The sequence below is a fragment of the Pangasianodon hypophthalmus genome, chromosome 21 (assembly GCF_027358585.1).
Source record: "Pangasianodon hypophthalmus isolate fPanHyp1 chromosome 21, fPanHyp1.pri, whole genome shotgun sequence".
In the NCBI taxonomy this organism is placed as follows: Eukaryota; Metazoa; Chordata; class Actinopteri; order Siluriformes; family Pangasiidae; genus Pangasianodon; species Pangasianodon hypophthalmus.
Genome location: NC_069730.1, coordinates 4,603,217 through 4,623,448, shown reverse-complemented (window position 1 = coordinate 4,623,448; position 20,232 = coordinate 4,603,217). Strand labels below are relative to the sequence as shown.

At 38.8% G+C, this 20,232-nt stretch overlaps 1 protein-coding gene across 2 annotated transcripts in view; it reads right to left on the bottom strand.

Annotated features, from left to right (window-relative positions):
* Positions 1-371: 371 nt before the first annotated feature.
* The window catches only part of LOC113543006 (SH2B adapter protein 2), a 31,521-nt gene continuing 11,660 nt past the window's right edge, over positions 372-20,232 (bottom strand). For both annotated transcript variants that reach the window (XM_026940914.3, XM_026940916.3), the window contains exons 2-9: positions 17,735-18,629; positions 13,227-13,328; positions 12,152-12,243; positions 11,038-11,138; positions 10,491-10,652; positions 8,707-8,909; positions 6,396-6,567; positions 372-4,277 (exon numbers count right to left, since the gene is read on the bottom strand). In XM_026940914.3, coding sequence (XP_026796715.1) covers positions 3,991-4,277; positions 6,396-6,567; positions 8,707-8,909; positions 10,491-10,652; positions 11,038-11,138; positions 12,152-12,243; positions 13,227-13,328; positions 17,735-18,598 — 1,983 coding nt within the window. In that variant the 5' untranslated portion in view covers positions 18,599-18,629 and the 3' untranslated portion in view covers positions 372-3,990. The remainder of the gene's footprint in view (positions 4,278-6,395; positions 6,568-8,706; positions 8,910-10,490; positions 10,653-11,037; positions 11,139-12,151; positions 12,244-13,226; positions 13,329-17,734; positions 18,630-20,232) is intronic.

Below are 20,232 nucleotides of genomic sequence, written 5' to 3'. Positions count from 1 at the left end.
ATATTATTAACATGTCATATTTTCTTCCTTACACAGCTTTCAAAACTTATAAATAATTGAATCATGATAATAAAATACAATTTGAACAAAAAAAAACAAATTCATTATGCAGCCCACAGCTGTATTTTGAATAGAATGAAAGCCTTTGACTGTCAGAGCATCAGGCAAGTAAGACAATGTCAATGTCCAAGATTAGTACATTAGCTGTAAATAACTAAGCTTACTAATATTTCATCTGATTATGTTTATGAGAAAACCAAAATTGTGATCACAATTAAAATACGATCTTCTGCAGCCCTCCCTGACCTCCACTGTTTATCCCCCCCCCCCGCCCCCCCCTTTTTTTATTAAAGAAAACAGAATCCAAGATCATTTGTTAACAGGTTGTTCACTCCGTTTTTATTCACAGAAATATAAAGTAGTATGTCAAGTACATCACTTTGTACAAAATTGCACAAACTCATTCATTAAAACTCAGCCAGACCAAAAAAAGTAACAAAAAAAAAAGAAAAAGAAAACAAGAACGGAAACAAAAACAGAAACACAACAGAAAACCAGTTATTAACATAAGCAAACTAAGATTACACATGGATTTATTTATATTAAAAAAAATACATATGGTGAAAATACACAACTAAAAATCTCTGTAGGAAAATTATATTTACAGCGGCTGAGAAATAAATAGGTTTCAAAAATATGATTCAGATTGGCACACGTGGCTCTGTGACTTTTTCTCCCTGTCTGCCTACTTTTAAACCAAGAGTGTGTGTGTGAGTGTGTGTGTGTGTGTGTGTGTGTGTTATGGGCCATTCCTGTCATTTATGTTGTAATCTACCACAACGCTGTATGAATACTTGATTCTGATTGGTCAGAATTAGTGTTGCTTAATTTTCTAAAACAGCAGCTCTGATAATAGCTCCAGCTGCAAGGGTTATATTAATGCACTGTTTCTAATATGTTGTTGTTTCTATAGCAACAACTTACACAGGGACTTTTATGGCAGACGCTCCATATGAACGGATTAAAAACATGTAATCGTTGATATGGTGAAGTTTTCTGTGAGACGACGTTTATTTAGGATTTTTTTTTGTAAGAAGTCTCCAGCATCAGAGCTTTATAACAGTCAGAGGTAAACCTGTAACTTTAAGTCTGAAGGTGCTGTTATTGTAAAATTTAAAAAAAAAAAAAAAAAACCTTTGGGGTTGTAACAGTAACTCTGCTTCACTTCATCACCTCGCCATTGATTATTTTCCTGTAACAGCATGTCCCATCATGTTTAATTCCTTACATATAGCATTTAGGATTATGTGTTTCAAAGACTGATTAGTCATGTGCCTATGAGAAATAATGCAAAATTCAAAGCACACAATGTTGTCATCATGGCATCTTTAAAATATCAGAAGAAGCAAAGTGACTTGTTTTGTGAGTGAAATTTGGCTTGAATTTTACTCCTTTATTTTGAGTGCATTGTAAAAGATAATCGTTATTTGATTCCTTAATGAATGAATGTGTTTAATTTAGGAAAAAAAACTCCAGTAGGGTATTTTGGAACAAAAAAAAAGTGTTATTTTTTTACATTATTTAAATAAACTATCGATTAGGCAACGATGATATGAATATCGTGATATCAGCACATCGAATCAATCAATGCTCCAAAAACTACAACTCATTAATTAACTAATTACTTCTGTTATTCCTCTAGCGCTGACATACTGTCCTTACAGAATTACAATCCCTTTCCACAGGGCGAATAATACAGAGAACTGTGTATTAGTAGGTTATAACGCTAGCCTTTTACCATATGTACAATGTGAAATGAAGTTCGAATGGCAAACGTAACATAGGTAGCTCATGTTGGGTTAAAAACGTCCAAAGAACTATTACACTCATGGGTAAAAATGTGCCAGCATTTGGATTTGTTCACTAAGAAATGTGATAGTGTTTGTGTTTGATATATATCTATGCTACGCCATTTTACAAAACAGAAAGCTTTTTTTTTGTTGGGTTAATTGCTAACCATTTACTTCTGGAGACTGACCCGCTTCACCCCACGTCAAAGTTGTGGGAAGCTATCTCCACAAAGCCCAAAGGACAGGATGTCCGGAACGTTCTATCAACAGCTTCACAAACACAAGTGGAGCACTCTGGGGAAATTGATCTCGCTGAGCAGCTTTTAACTTCTTAAAAGCCATTTTTTTAAAAAAAAGAAAAAAAAAAAGGTGGGAGCAAGAGGCATCTGCAGGAAATGGCTTGCGGGAGGCTAACCGCTGGCAGATGTCTCAACACAACAGCTTCCTCTATGGAAAAGGAACGTATGATATCAAACTCCGCAGAGCAGGATCGGCACACTAACCATGTCGCCCAAAAAAAAAAAAAGAGAATGGAAAGAAAGGATGTAGTACGTTCAGGAAGGGAGCTTCAGGGCCTCTGGGTAGTTGAGCAGCAGCCAAGTCATCACTTTCACTTTTGGAGATGGGATAGAAAATAGTGTATTGTACTGTAAGCCAATGGCCATTGTGAAGAAAGATAATAAAAGATGTTGTAAGTCCTCGAAGGGTGTTTCAGAGCCCCTGTGGGAAGATACGACTCCAACCAATAACACGTTTTCACTTTTTGGGCTCCATCTATCATTCTTCTTATATGTTCATATGAAACTTCAATCCTTCCCCAACTCCCCTGTTCCTTTTGGAACCATTAAATGATACAGTGCCTTGCATAAGTATTCACAACCCTTGAGCTTTTCCACATTTTGTAGGGTTATAAGCTGTAACTGAAATGGACATAAATGAGATTATATGTCATGAATCTACACAATAATTTCCTATATTGATTTTTCCCCATTTCAATATTATGGGCTATTTTGTGTGGATTCATGACAACCCCAGTTAAGTCCATTTCAGTTTCAGGTCATAACACTATAAAATGTGGAAAAGCTCAAAAAGGGGATTGAATACTTATGCAAGCAACTGTATAGGAAAGGCTGCATGATACTGTAAACCAATGGCCATGTCGCCTGAAGATAAGAACACAAAGAAAACAGGCTTTGAGGCCTTTGGTCAGAGATTGGGACTGGGAATCTAGCCAAGAACTCACTTCTGCTTTTAGGGATGTTGGGTGTTGATTGAAATTTTCCTCTGTAGTGAGAAAGTGACCAAACTTAAGATTCATTCCTTAACAAGCTTAAGTCTTAAAGGGTACTATGCATGTCACAAAACAGCATGTCACTTTTGTTTTTGAAAATGGTCCATATTTTGTTTTCCTATATCTGAAATTTAAAAAAATGACCAGATGAATTTATATTTCCTTACAAGGCAGCTATCTTTGCTTCTATATCTTCCTAAAAAAATTGGATGCTTCCTCTCTCTAAGGCAACGGCCATGGCATGCAGTGTGTCCTTACATGGACTCCAAACAACTTCCTTCTACATTTGGTTATGGCTTTTTTTTGTTGTAAAAGTGAAAGGAGAAAACAGAATCAAATGTGGGATTTACTTCTTAAGAAGCGTTTACTGATCTGTATATATCCTTGTGAGATTCATATACTTCCTTTCTCGAATTCAAAGTCTGTGTTGGAAACTACAGGATGTAGTGAGTCCTTAGTACCTTTGATCTTAGTAGATGGTTCTCTAACCAACAATTCAGCTTTTCTTAGGGTATTTGGCTGCAATCAAATGTACAGTATGTCTGTTCTTCAAGAAGAAGTATATCCTACTCCTTCTCTACACGAACAGCCATGTTACCTGAAGAAACAAGAAAAGGTAGAAAATGCAGTGTGTCCTTGAAGAGTGTGTCTGGGTCCCAAGAGTAGCTGGGACTCCAACCAACTCAACTTTGCTGTTGAAGACGTATTTGAAAATCTCTTACGTAGGAAATACTGTATTCAAGGCTGGCAACAATTAACAAAGCTTACAAGTTGTTTCTTAATGAGCAGCTGTCATTGTCATATTTATTTCCTCTCTACATGCTGTTGTTCTCTTGGTTCTGCTGGGTTTCAGTAAAAAGAGTACTGATTCTCCACGGCTCTGGTCCTCCGAGTGCCATCATTGTCGTTGTACTCCTCTGCAGGGCCAGCAGGAAGTTCCAGCAGTCTTTCAGAGCTGTTGCTCCTGCTCCGGAGACCTCCATGGGCTGTGGGTGAGGAAGAGGAGCTGGAGGAGAGTGGAGCGTCATGCACAGGGGTCGCTGGAAGCTGCGAGACTCCAGGAAGATGAAGGCTCGGCTGAGCTGCCTCGCTCCGGCAGCTGGGTTCCCGTGAAGGAGTGGCGACGTTGGGAACATCTGCAATGAAAACATGATTAGACGCTCAGTAGCTTGTTCTAGGTCTCTAGGCACGCATCGGTTATGAAGTATATGGTGATCTTCTGACATGTAATATTATTAGTTTAGCCACTATTTTGGGTCCTTGATCCAAGACCCTATTTATTTACTCTTGTCTAAGTATGATGATGTCATGTTAAAAAGCTTATGCCGCCTTTAATTATAGTTGAGAAGAGCAAAAGTACAGTTTGTCTTAGACATTTCAAGAACTATTAAAAAGTCCAAGAATGTCTTCATGAAAGGTCAGATGTTCACCATGAATAGAGCAAAAAAAAAAAAAAAAAAGCCAAATGTTTAACCACAAATGCCCTCATCGATTATGCAGTAACGATGCTCATAAATGATGTGTGTGTGTGTGTGTGTGTGTGTGTGTGTGTGGAAAAAATGAGTCCACGCAAACACACTCCTTTTAATCAGACCAGCATATTAATGGCGCTTTTACAAACAGCATGAGCACACACGTCTGAATGTTTGTTTGTGTGTGTGATGGAGCATGTTAAGACCCGCAGGAGAACAGAGGGGCTCTGTGCCGCCTCAGAGCCCAATGGAGGGCATTCATCTGCTGCAACCAGACTGGCACAGAGAAGGGAAAGAGCAACAGCGAGTGAACGGACTGAGGCAGAGAAGGGGGTTGTTTTCACAGGTTCAGTGAGTTTGTGTTCTGCTCTCTCAGTCAGACAACAAGCCCACCCATCCATCATGGCACCACATTGAGCAGCTTGCTATTGAGCCCTGCTTATCCCCCATTAGGATCCACTTTTCTCCCTTCTTAGCTCCAATTTCTCTGTTTGTAATACCTCCTTTCATATATTAGAGATTTGGGATGATGGGAAGGCAACAGTGACAAAGACATTGTATACTAAGTAGGGCATGACCAATTAAGTTTTTACATCCTGTATAGTGTACTTTCTTAGTGAATAGTGGCCAATTCTTTCAGCCTATATATGAATGGAAAAACATTCATGAATAGGCACCATGCTCTTAAAAGTTTTATAATTCCACTCAAAGAAGTTTACTCCTATATCCTGTAGATTACTTCATAATAGCTAGCTAACATAGCAAAATAAATAAATAAATAAAAATAAGAAGAAAACTCAGAACTCCTGTCAGGTCAGCTTATGTTAGCCAGCTAGTGATAACAGTGAAGAATATGAATATGAATGAATACTAACATTATTTAAAAATCCTTTCAAAAAATCCTGTCAGGTTAGCTCATATAGCTAGCTATCTAAAATTAGCAGTGGAAAATATGGGCATTTATCATTATGACTTCAAATATCTATAAACTAGTTTAGGTTTGTAAGCATTAGCATTAGCAGTGAAAATTATAAACATTGATGTTTAATTGGGGAACTCTTTAAAATCCTGTCAGGTTACTTCATATTTATTAGCTATCTAGAGTTATATGTTTGTCATTATGACTTAAAATACCTATCAAAAATCTTGTCAGGCTAGCACAGGTTTGCTAGCTAGCTAGTATTATCAGTGAAAACTATGAATATTAATGTTAATTAAATAATCCTTTCAAAAATCCTGTCAGGTTACTTCATATCAGCTAGCTATTGTTAGTCTTAGCTAGATGTAGAGAGCATTTGTTACTATGACTTAAAATGCCTATTTAAAAAATCCTGTCAGGATTGTTAGCTTGGTAGTATTAGCATTGAATATTGATAAATATGAATTGATGAATATGAACTTGAATCCTTAAGCAGTGAAAAGAAGTGAAGCATAAGCAGTGAAATGATGAATATGTATAAATATAACTCAAATATGTTGTCTGAAATCCTGTCAAGCTATCTCAAGTTAATTAGCTAGCACTAGCAGTAAAAAAAAGTATGAACATGGCTAGTCAGATTAGCTAGCTGGCTTTAAAAACTGCAAAAATTAATTTCTATTATATATAGACCTAATTTCATTTATTATTATGGGTTATTCTGCGTAGATTCATAATCATGACACAAAATTCCAATTAAGTCAATTTCAGTTCCAGGTTTTAAGTTCAAGGGATTGAATACTTATAAGAGACTGTAAGGTGCATGCATATGTGTGTGTGTTTGTGTGTATGTGTGTGTGTATTACCTGAGGGATTGCGCTGCACCTGCACGTACGAGCGCAGCGTGATGTCCGCAGAGCCGCCGGACTCCAGCGGGATTGGGTGAGTGTGGAAATGCCTCAGCATGTCACACACTGTCTGGAACCAGAGGTGATGCACGTGGCACTGGCCGTTTTCATTCACCGACAAACGCAGGTGCTGCCGAAACACAACCCACGCACATGATTACACTCTAGCAATGCTCAATGGTTTTAGTTACTGTGCTTATCATATTACATAATACTGAAGAAGTGTGTACTAGAGCAGTGGTCAATAACAGGATGTTCCTGTCCAATTGTTTTCCTCAAACTTGGAAGGAACTTATGGGGAGCTTGCTGCTGAATGTGACACTCAAAAATGTGTTTTCAGTCACTGGACAGTCACATTTCACAATTTTGGCATACTGCAGTTCCTGCTTACACACTTACGTTTTTATAACACTGAAGCGACAGTGCAAAGGTTCAATTACTTCATCAGAGAAACTGATAGAATATTTAAAATAGACTTCACATTATCTTTTTTGACAGAATAATGTATAAAATCTTTTCTGATAAAGATGCTAAAGTAATTTTTAAACATTTTTTAAAATAATTAATCTTACAGTCATTTATAAGCTTCAATTCTTTTCTATTCAATCAAAAAGATATTGATTTAATGTATTTTAATGTGAAAAGCCTAAAATTTGTATTAGAAAATACAAGCTTGATCTGCTGGGTCATGTTTTAATTACACCACAGTGCTGTTGAATACTCGATTCTGATTGGTCAGAGGATATTCATTAATTTTCTATAACATCAGCTCTGCAGGTTGCATGGCAAATCGCAGGTTTATATTAACACATTTGTTTAAAAAAAATGGTAGCACTTGCAAACTGCTGTGGCATAAGAATAAAACTCTTGAGGATATTGTAATGTCATCACACCACCCTGTTGTTGATTATAACTCCATGCCCTGTTATGTTTTATTACTTACTTACTCACAATACAATAAGTTTATCTATTATTTATTAAATGATATTAAGGGATGTGTATCATCTGAGGGAATCTTATAAACACAAATACTATTCAGCCTTAAGGAATTACATCTTATGTGCTTACCACTAGGTGAGAAATTTACTTTTGTCTCAGGAGTTTGTCACGTTTGAAGTGTAGGCCATGCTGAAATATAAATCTGAATTATACTACAAGCTTAGATCACTGAAACAGAACCTCATAATAAACTGCAGCGCAGTGCAAATATCTCTCAGGAACATCTAGGCAAAATGCACAGTGTCAAATTATTAGCAATGTAAAATGATATAGTGGGAAGTCGTCCGTGCCTCTTAAATATCCCAGGCCTTTGGAGTTCATATCATATCATATCATATCATATCATATCATATCATATATGTCTAGGTACAAATGATCATCATCGTCCACACTTTGGTGATACAGCACAGATGCATGACATGTGAAATATAGTGACATGTTTACTGAGCAGGTATCCACTCCACACACACGCACATGCATACTCACACACCTTTGGCCTTTAGGCCTCATAATGCAGTGTATGATTTCTGGTCATAGGAGCGGAGTGGGAAAATTCCACCTCCACATGCAGATAGATCAGTTAACATGCAGAACTAGCGAGAGGGAAAGTAAGAGAGAAGACCTCTCAGATGTAGAGAAAGGGCAGCACTATGAAAGAAGGCTTCAGGTTGCCAGCAGCGACACCGGAGTAAGATGGAATCTTGGACGGCAGGATGTAAAAAGATCGTATTTCGTCTGGATCGCAGTGGCCGTGTGCCACCGTTATGGATAAATGCTCACACAGAAGGCAGCAGTATATTTAAAATGAACTTAATACCCCTTCTGCCTATTTATCCTATAAGCAAACCATTTCACAGAGCATGTTCATTTTGACACAAGGTATTCAGTGCAAGTGCAGTAAGTTGTTATATAGAGTATGATCATAATGACCTTTCCATGACCTTTACTCAAATTTTGGACTGAATTGCATACTTCACCGCCTTATTTATTTTTTTAATACATTAGACCAAACGTATTAAAGTGGGACAAAATGGGAAATCTTTTGGAGTACCACAGTTTGTATACCACAGTGCCCTCGAATTCCTGTATCTGATCTGAGAGTGCTGATCACATGATTCATACTTATTACATACTAACACATTAGTGCGTGCAATACTAAGCAAATCCTGATTTATTGGGTTTCTGCTCAACATGAAATCTGGCTCAACATTTTTGTCATGGGGAACCCTGCTAAAATTCTGTTGTGTTGTTCTGTGTGATTCAGGCTTACCTTAGCTTTTCCCTGAAAGTTAAAAGTCAGCACATATTCCCCTGGCCGTGTCTCGCTCTGGCGAATCACGAACAGTCCGTGGCTTCGAGCTCCACCTGCCAATACCAGCTGGGCTGCTCGCACGCGTGATAGAGTCCCATGAAACCAGGGGTAACCAATGAGAGTGGCAGCTACCTCTGTGTCCGCAGGAGGTTCACTAGGACCTGAATACATGAAAAAAGAGTGTAGTAAGACATTTACCCTTCCTTACTGCCATTTTAAATAAAACAATACTTGATTAGCTCAAGTGAAGAGTGTTAGATGATCTAATTAGTGTTGAATGAGTTTTGTGATATGCTTAAAATGTGAGCATATAAATCATGTATAATCATGTAATCATTGTATAATGACCAAGCCACCAATCAAATTCCTTTAAATTTGCACTTACATTTTAATTACCTAAAAGACTGAGCATTCAAATGCTTTTCAATATTAATGAGCCCATAAGGTTATATTCCCAAAGAGAGAGCATGCATTAGCAGTAGTTCAGCACTATGCACTCGTATCAAGTAAACCATAGAAAGGGCATCTGGTGTCTTCTTCCTAAGCAAAGAAAATCACAAATTTCTTCATAGCCTTTAAAGTTTCAGATTTGTTTTATTTGCTAACACCAGATATTTAGGTTGTGTTTATATTTCTTAGGTAAAAACCCACTTTAACTCATCTTTATACATGAATGTTTAAGACTCCAGTTAGGCTGAATATCAAATGGCTTCTGTTTACTACATACAGCATAAATGTTATTGTGAACATAGTGCACTATATGCCCAGTTGAATTGCATTTATGACTCAGCAACAAAAAAAATGTAAAATTGCAAAAAAAAAAAAAAAAAAAAAAAATTATTTTATGACAACAAAATAACACAACCCCCCAAAACCCCCCACCACCCCCAACCCGCCATATATGGCACACATTAATTCATACCTTTGCTATGTAAGGGTCATTTAGCTGAAAAAAAATTTAGGCATCCTGCTTCGTGGACTGAATATGAATATGACTTGGACCTTCAAATTTTCAACGTTTCAAACAATCAAAATTTCGGCTTTTCTATACATCGTGCTTAAAACCTATTTTCCTGCAAATGCAAAACACAATAACAAACCAAAAACACAACAGCAATTCAGAAAACACAATAGCAACATTCTGCCAAATTTGCACGCCATTAATATTAGTATGGAAACACTGAAAAGCTGCCTTAGAATCAATGTTACTCAGAAAAGTGAGGAAGACTCTTCACTGTTTATTGTGCTTTTGGTATTGTTTTTTGCATGTCAGTTAAATTCGTGTTTTTGTTTTGCTGTCTGATGTGTTTTTGGATTTGTTGTTGCGTTTTCTGATTTGTTGTGTATTTTTGGTTTGTTGTTGAGTTTTCTCAGTTGTTTTTGCATTTTGGTTTTGCTGTTATGTTGTCTAATTTGTTGGGTTTTTTGTGTTTGTTGTTGCATATTTTAATTTGTGTGTTTTTGGTTTTGTTGTTGCGTTTTCTGATTTGTTGTGTTTTCGGATTTGTTGTTGCATTTTCTCAGTTGTATTTGCATTTTGTTTTTGCAGTTATGTTGTCTGATTTGTTGTGTTTTTGGTTTTGTTGTTGCATTTTCTAATTTGTTGTGTTTTTGCTGTAGTCTTCTGATGGCCGTCTTGTAGCATCCTGCTCAATCGATGAAAAAATAATGTGATGACTTTTTAGAAAATTTGGGTGGAACATATCAACAGGTACTCTATAAAGAGTACGATTTGTGTATACCTGATGATGGGCTTGTACTCTGAGCCTCTGGCAGCTGCAGAAAACGTTCTAAGGGCACGTGAGAGGGGTGTTGTGTGAACGGTGGTTCCCTGCAGCGGACAGTAGGGGTGCTGTAATGATCGGCAGCTGCGGCACACGACCTCTCAGGGCCCCGGTGTACACCTGAGAGGAACAAGAAACAATCACACAGGTAACGAGTGTGAATTGGAGTTGGTCTAGACTTTATTTTTATGCGGTCATTGACTGTCTTTCGACAAGCACAAGACTTGCACCAGAATGTTGTTTATTGATTTTAGCTCTATGTTCAGTCTGATGGCTCTTAATGAGCTGCTCTCTGAACTCAGGTGAACTTGTGTGCAACTGGATACGGAATGTCTGCGAGGCAGACTTTGAATGTCGGCAATGAGAAAGTCTTGTTTCTTAATATGGTTCCTTCGCAAGTGACTTTAAACAGAGGCTATAATATCACCTGTTAATATAAATTGTGTTTGAATCATTCTCCTTTTCAACACATTTTGGAATTGTGTCAGAACATGACGTAACCCACCTTCAGACAGGAGCTCACAGCTGCAGGAGGCCACCATGGAGAATTCTTTGGACGGTTGGCCATGTGGACATGACGTGAGCTCGATGTCATCGCCGCTGTCCCTGAAATACACACCACACCTTTTCTAGTCACGCAATTTAAGATAGCAATGAATAATTAACAGCTTTGTAATGCTGCTAAAATGTATGGTGGCCTGGAAAAACTCTACATGGTGAAATTCTGACACTTTCCATGATATATAGTTCTGAAAACTACAGGTTTCTCTTTTGCGTGTATCTCAACCAAAATTTCTAGCATTTTAAATTATGGTTATTCACAAAAGTAAAAAAGGAAACTGCACCTAAATTTTAGGCTTATTCCCATTTCACAACAGCATGTAGCTGTCCAAAAACTTGATCAAAGTCTGACATTCACTGTGTGACATTTTCAGGCAGACTGACTTTTGTTAAACTGGCATCTTACTCAACATGATCTTTGCTGGAAGATAGCCTAGACAAGACTAAAAAGTAAATAAAAACATTTCCACATCTTTCTGCTGAAATACGTTTATTTTAAAGTTGAGGTTTTAAAATGTTCCCCCAAAAAAAGCAGATTTTTGTAGGTTCCGTAACTGATTCCTGGAAAACACACTACTCAACCAAGGCTTCTTTCAAAGATGGGAAATAAAAGTCTTTGCTAAAGTTAACTGTATGTCTAGATTTCACCATCAGTGAATATTTTTAATACAATTTTTCAAAGATATAAAGAAAAGATGGCTATTGAGGTCACATGGAAGCCATCAAACTTAATATTGCCCAAGAAAAGACATATAATTAGGGACTGAAATTGTAGTAAACCAATACCAACCAAAAATAGACCAATCCTGGGCCAATTTAAGTTAGACCAGACTAGCTTAGTGACGGACGTCTATGGATGTCTCTCATTAGTCACTGGTTTGACTCGATACTATTTATTCAGGCTTAAAAATTGGCTTCTAGTCTCCAGTCCCATACCAAGAGCTGCCAAAACCAATTCATGCTACAGCTATGATCAATGGCTGTGTACTGTGCCCACCCCATCCGCCCTTTTTCTCCTTCCTTCCTTCCAAAGGCAAATATTTATCCCTGCTGTTTACCCAGGATCTATGCAGTCCTGGATGTCAGCAACCCAGGAGTTCTTCTGAAGAGAGTCGATGGTCTCCAAGATATACTCGCCGCCATTTTCCACCTGTGGCACAGCACAAAGGCATGGTGTTTTTAGGACTGGCTCATTTCCCAGCACTATTTACCACCAGTGAAACCACAAAGATGAATAGTTTCCACATTACGCTATAAATTGAAGCTCTATGGTCAATAATTTAATGTTTTAATGTTATTAATATCAACTAGTGTATATGACAACTTTGTACACAAGCAAAATAAGCTGAAATAAAGGAAGTTTGATGCAATTCCATACAAACATAACAGCGTACGCACAGTTTCGACAAAAAATAATGACTGTAACTAAAACAATAAGCTCTTTTTTTTTCTCATTATTAAACACAGTGCTGTTGAATCCTCAATATTGATTGGTTAAAAGATGTGGATTCATTTTCTATAACAGCAGCTGTGAAAGTAGAGCCGGCTGCAAGGCAAATCACAAGTTTATACAGGTTTTTTTGTCTTATTAACTTCAAGAGATTTGGGAGGTTTGTGAGGAAATAAGTGTTTGTAGCTGCTATAACGTAATTGATAACAGGAACTAACTTGTTTCGTGGATGTTTCACAACATTACTTTGAACTATAAACAAATAAAATATGATGATGTGTCATTTTTTAACAAATGAAAAATTGTAATTTTCAGGAAATTGCTGTGGTATAAGAGGAATAAAACACTTGCTGTTATTGGAAAATAATCAACTTTGAGGTGCTACCAGAAATGGATAAATCTTTGAACTAGAGTAACACCCTCCTTAGTCACATAAACTGAGTATTACAACACTTACACTCAAATTTACAGTTAAGACATTAAAATGTAAATCTCATATTAGTCACCAATTTCATAGTCAATTAGGATGAATTAATTCACCAAACCAATTTTGTGATCACAATTAAAATATGATTATGGACTGAAAGATGATAGTACAAAAACACTAAATGAACATAAAAGCAAATAAACACTAATGAGATTGTGTGTCTGTGTAGGAGAGAAGAAGGATGAAGTCATGCTACCTTGAGCACGAATGTGTTGTCTTTGTCAGGCATCTCCAGAGGCATCGTGGTCCTCACCTCCACAATGGCGGACAAAGGCACGCTCACTTTCGGCTTGGAGGACTAGAAGTGAAGAGAATTTTTTTAACCATTACACTTATATACATATTATAGCTACAGAACTAACTACAGCTGTAAACACTCAAATTCTAGATATACATGATCAGATTCAAGATCGAATAAACAAATCTGAGACTACAGTATATGGGGTAGCATACAGTATATGGGTAAGTATGGTGTGTGTATATGTGTGTGTGTGTGTGTGTGTGTGTGTGTGTGTGTGTGTGTGTGTGTGTGTGAGAGAGAGAGAGCGACAGAGAGAGAGAGAGCGATAGAGATGCAAATATGACATCTAACCTCAAATAAATGTCAATTTTACCATGTGAATAAATCTCATACTCATTTTATCCCACCGTAAAGATTTATTTAGAGAACGTTTCAAATGTTGGACAGAACGGCTGAGTACAATTAAAGATATCATATTAAACATACAATTAAAGATTATCAAGGTTCCAGAATTTACATTACTGATTCAGTGAGAATATTATGAGTATTGCTCCAAATAGAACTACATAAACATATGCAAGATAATAAAAAACATTCTAAAAAAACATTAGAGAGAGAGAGAGAGAGAGAGAGAGAGAATGGGAACAAGGGCTGTGTGAAAAGTACAAAATTAGCCTTTTGTGGCTTCTGTATGCATGCAATGTCTTATGTTGCATACATGATCTTTGACACAGTCAGCATTAAGTTGACACAGTCAGCATTAATTTGGCCAAATGTAATTCTGTTTCTTCCCTTTTTTTAAACCACGCCAGTGCCATAACCGATCAAAACACTCACATAAAACATATTTGGAAAACCATACTGTGCAGCCCTAATGGGCATGTCGTTTGGCCAAACCTTCCGGATAGTCATCTTAATAAAAACAGGATAAGAAGGTCTCAGATCCAGCAGGTGGAGTGGAAGTGTTCAGTGTGGACAGGATAAAGTGAAACTGATGGTGTCCTGACTTGGTGATAAATGAATACATGGATAGTGTATAGCTTATGAGTTCACCACATGCTGTTTTTCATCTACAGTTACCAAGTTTGTGCTGTTTCAATCTGAAAAAAAAATCATGTCGCACCAACTTAATCAACAAACAATTCCTATATTATTCTCTTTTCTACAAATCAGAACCACATCACTTTACCTTATCTGCACTCTTGTAATGTAAAATGCAACAACAGCAAGAAAGACTCTTTTCCCTCTGTGGCCAGAAATTCTGTTTTAATTTCCAGGAAGTCATTTTGGCCAAGAAGAGGAAGTTATTAGCAAGAAGTCCTGAAAAAGGGTCACTGGGAAGTGGCACTCTGAGATCAGAGTCTTCTAATGCCAGACTTGATGTAGTAGATAAGGATACATTTAGATCTATAGTACAGGAAAATACTATTTAAAGCTGGTATTAATCTCCCAAATTACAACTGCGTGTAAATGTTTGCATCCCACATCTATTGTGCATCTACAGTCATGGGAAAAAGAAAGTACACCCTCCTTCAGTTCTATGTTTTTGTTTATAAGGGCCTAAATAATAATTTGGTCTTGAATGTGGTCCTCAGATGTGGTCCTCATCAACTTGTATAAACAATTACATAACCTCAAGTGACAACAAAAAAAACACAACAGTATTCAAAATGAAGTCATTTTTGTCCAAAAAGTAAACCAACACTCAGAAAGCATGTGGGAAAAAAAATAAATACACCCTATAATTTATTAACATGTAGAACCACTTTTAGCAAAAATAACTAAGAAGTAAATGTTTTCTGTAGGAGTTTATAAGTGTCTCACATCGTTTTGGAGAAATTTGGCCCACTCTTCTTTACAACATTGCTTCAGTTCATTGATGTTTGAGGGCATTTGTTTATGCAGAGCTCTCTTAATATCGCGCCACAGCATCTCAATGGGGTTGTGGTCTGGACTTTGACTTGGCCATTCCAATGCCTTCATTTTTTTTCTTCTTTAGCCATTCAGATGTCGATTTGTTGGTGTGCCGGGGATCATTGTCCTGTTGCATGACTCAATTTCAACCCAGCTTAAGCTGCTGGATAGATGGCCTCACACTGTCTCAGGAATATTCTAGTATAAACTGGAGTTCATCTGTGTCTCAAAAGCATCACCCTTCTATCGCCATGCTTGACGGTTGTTATGAGGTGTTAGTGGTGATACGCTATGTTCAGTTTATTCTTTTTGGAAAGAAGGGGCTTTTTCCTAGCTACCCTTCCATGAAAGCCATACTTGTTTCAGTCTTTTTCTGATTGTGTTGTCATGAATGTAACCATTTAATGTGCTTACAGAGGCCTATAGGTCACATGATGTAGCTCTTGTTTATATATATATCATTAAACAGTCTGACCATGGACTTAATTTGCTGGGAAACCCACTCCTGGGAAGATTGGCAACTGTCTTGAAATCTGTAGATAGGCAACTGTCTTGAAATCTGTCCATTTGTAAACAGTCCTTCTCACTGTAGAATGGTCAATATCAAATTGTGTGGAGATGGCCTTATAACTTTTCCCAGAATGATGAGCAGCAACAATTGCTTCTCTGATCATCGCTGATGCCAACTGCCCAAAGTTCTGCTTTTATAGTGGCATTCACACTTCTTGACGATTAACTAATCTTGTGTTCATTAGGAACATCTGGCTGCTAATTACTCTCTTAATGATTGTGGAAATAGGAAGGGTGTACTCATTTTTTCCCACCCGGTTTCTGAGTCCTGGTTTACTTTTTTGGGGAAAAAAAAAAGACTACATATTGAAATCTGTTGTGTTTTTTGTTGTCACCTGAAGTTTTTTGCTTGTTTATAGAAGTTGGTGAGGACCACACAATTGTTATTTAGGCCCTGATAAATAAAAACTTAGAATGGAAGGAGGGTGTACTTTCTTTTTCCAATGATTGAATATCTACCTATACATTGTGCATTTTAATTGTTTATAGTTATGTTTAATGTTGTGAAACACCCGCAAGAAATGTTCGTTCCCGTTATCATGTACGATACAGCAGCTACAAATATTTGATCCACCTCTGTCTCTACAAATCCAGAAATTATAATATATTAAAATGAGCGGATTAATGTAAACATATCGTTTGAATTATAGCGGGAACTACTATCAGAGCTGCTTCAACACATTCTGACCAATCAGATTAAACAATTCCACAGCACTGTGGTATAAGGATATTTTATATCATATTCAGAAAGGGAGATGCAAACTTCTATTCCTAATATCGTAACAAGTTATTAGGGAATCTTTTGCTACTTTTGCTATCTGTTAAATTTGTCTACTTCATGTGGCTGTATGGGCATGCAAACTTTTGCACTAAACTGCAGTTTACCATTAGCTAGCACAGCAGGTATCATATTGCTTGCTGACATTAGCACAAAACAACATGCTTCCTATAAAACAGCTTGGACAAGACAGATGTAAATCAAAGATAATCGGAGGAAGCGTAATTTAAGGCGGCATTTACATCAACGGATTTATGTTGCCCTTTACCCGGCCCACTTCACCCAGAGGAATGGGGAGGCACACACCCAGATCCGGAGGTAGTGCAGTGGCATGCTAGCGCCAGCTGAAACAAAGCCAGGTCTTGGCTCAGAACCGGATCCTACACCAGCTGGCAAATTTACACACACTCAGCAGAGCTGTCCTCACATTACTGCAGTTTGTGTACTGAGAGTAGGTTTACGTGTGTTTGTGTGTGTTTGTGTGTGTGTGTTTGTGTGTGTTTGTGTGTGTGTCCTTATTCTTCGGTCCAGAGCCTATATATGATATAGTGTAGTGTATTATAGTAACTCTGAACACATTATAGATATTGGTATTTGGGGTGTTATGAAGGCACTAAATGTAGCTCCAAATGAGAGCTAGTTCACTAGCAGTTAGCTAGACAGCTAGCTATAAAAAAAGGTAGAAGAACTGGATGAGCTTCCAATTCACAGATATGTACATGCATATTCATAGAATTTTTTTAATAGGGGTGAAGTCTAGAGATGTTTCTAGACCATTTTTGTAGTTTATTGGGCATTTCTGCGATAAATATAGGGGCTATCTCACTAAGCCGAGGACTAGCCGCTAAATTCCTAGCTGTAAAACTAGCAGCTATGTTTCTACCTATAAAACTAATGCATATCTTTCCAAGCATTAGATTAACTGATACATTCCTAACCTTAGAATTAGCAAATATATTACATAATTTAGACATAATTTAGGTGTTTTATGGGATGTTATGTGCACAGTCCACACCAGACAGGGTTATTATCCACAAAATGGTGAAACCACCAAAATAGTGCACTAGCGGACAGAGTACAATTTTGGACATAACATGTTTCTAACAGGTACTTCCCTAACTAGTGGTTATCTTTTAACTGATGGTTAATGTAGAACAACCTTTATATTCCCCGCCTGTAAACCTTGCAGCTATGCTCCTACCTTTGGTGGTACATAAAACTCAAGCAGGAACTTCTCGCCACCTTCCGAGCTGGTTCTTGTCTTCCTGAGCAGCAACCTGCACTTCTGCCACTGTGCAGTGCCCATACAGTTAGTATCATCTGCCACCATGTAGCGCAGGGTGCCCTCCCTCTGGATCTCCAGGAGCTCAACACGGTGACCCTGCAAGCCCCGTGCCAGCCTCAGCTTCTGGCTCCAACGCTCATGTCCACCTGCCTCAGCTCCATTTGACTTCCTGACACCAGTGCCCACTGTGTCTAGCTCAGGAGGTGCCCGCCGTTGCCAGATCTCCCTGACCCCGTCTACCACACACAGGCTCATGTTCCTCAATGAGAAGCCCTTCTTGAAACGGGCCTTAGAGTGACCCATCGAAACATCCTCTGAGCTTCGTGACTGGCCCAGCGCTGTCACCCTGTGCCCATGGAGGGTGGAGCTTGCAGAGGCTCCACCCCCTCCACTGTCCATGCTGTCCAGTGATTCGCTGGAGGCACCTGTGTCTTTCCGGCGCTGGTAGAGCTCGTGGTTGTAGGAGGGAAGCGGGCAGCCCTGAATCCCTGCAAAGGGTGCAATTGCGTACTTGGGCGCTGAGGAAGCACCAGGTGAGCCAGGTTGATGTGCCTGATTTAGGGCAGCAGTGAAGCAGTCTAGGAAGTGTCGAGCAAAGTGACGCGAAAAGCTGGCGTCAGCTCCCGGAGCGTCGTAGCATGGATTCTCTGTGACAAATTGACGGAACTTGTGGGCGAAGTCGGCAGCGGAGGCACGGGCATGCAACTCACAGAACTCCTTCCAGTCGGGCAGCGGGCACGAGGAGAGCTCCGGGCTGCCGGGCGCCCCGTCACCATTCATCCCTGGGCCATGCCAACGCCCTGGCAGTGCACTGCGGGACAGAAAGAGGAAGAATGGGTCAGACATCCTGCCATAGAAGAGGAGGACAAGGAGAATGGATGAAGAAAGAGGAGAGGAATTTCAACAGGGGTTGGTCTTAAGATGGACAAGGCTGACTATTGGTTAGCCATCACTGTGCATGTTTGACAGTATACAAAAGAGAAAAAAAAGGGGGCTTATAAAAGAAAGACTGCTACAGTGTGCTGCTAGTGAAAATGGGTGCCTGGAACTGAGCGGAGAAAGACATTGGCCTGCTTTCACTATCAACCATGGAGGATGGGGAGTGTGTGAGAGCATAAGTGAGAAAAGGTGTGTATGAGTGCCAGGGGGAGAGATGGAACAGTGTTGAGGTGATAGAGAAATGTGAGAGAAAGAAAAGAAAGCCTTGAAAAAACTCAACAACACACAAAAATTGCATTTATTCTAGGTCTAGAAGTCTGACCAATTCTCTCTTCTAATATACATAAGCAAGAACAAGTGATGCTGAAATAATCCCCTGGCCTACTTTTTCCCGATGTGAGTGAGAATGAAGAATGTGTTGAGGAGCGTAGGTGTGAATCTGCCAGCGCTTTCTTTCCTAAACGAAGCTGACAAGCAGCTACTTCCCACCCCATTGAGACTGAGACTCATTGAGACTCTCTCTCTCTCCCTCTTTGTCTCTCCATCTCCCACAGACCTCGCCAAGCTCTGCTGCCAAGCTCATTGTATCACAGACAAGCCCTCTTTGTGGTTTTGTGGTGTCAAGAAAAACCAACACATTCTATTATCGCCAACCAGCATCAAGCTTTTCTCTGTCATCTCCCTCCATCTTTTCCCCTTCTCTTTTTCTCTCTGCTCTATTGAAAGAAATTTTCTATGCAAATTATACCATTTGAGCTACCCCCCTTATATTTTCCCACCCTCTTGCATTATTCTCTCCTTTTCAGCTTTTATTTGGGGCTTCACTTTTGTGGAGAATTCAGCCAAGGCCAAACCGGACCCCATTTATCATGTCATCACGTGCGTGTTCCAAATGCTGCTTTATTTTTAGTCTGTTTGTGAGATGCTTCCAATGTGCTCAGCTCATTTCCAAGTAGGGTTTCTCTCAGGAGTTCATAAGCAATGCTTACTTCAAAAAAACTCTCAACAAAAGCTGTGCCTTGGAATCTGGTAATGCCATGAGAGGAGAATGTAACTGTTGTATAAATTTTAATATATACGCTACAGTTCAGATGCTTCAAAAAGGACTTTTCAAGCATTACATTTTGGTTTTCAAGGACAACGTGACAATGCTTCTATTTCTAGCCTGACTTTCCTTTTTCAGGCATCACAGTTTATAAATATAAACTAGGTCAGCAGCAGCCAGGTGCAAGTGTTGGGTATTCAAGCTGATTTATGCTTTCCAAATAGGTCTCTGGCCTCTGAATCCTTCAGATGGTTGGAAAAACACTTTGGATTACGAAAAGGCCTTGAACAGTTTGTAGAAGCCACTCTCCAGATAGAAACGTCCGAACGGACCGCTCAACCTTCACAGCGAATGGTCAGTAATGATGTATCGAGGAGGCTGGGAGGGCTGATGGGAGCCTTGACTGTGCCGCTGTGAAGAGAAGCCGTCA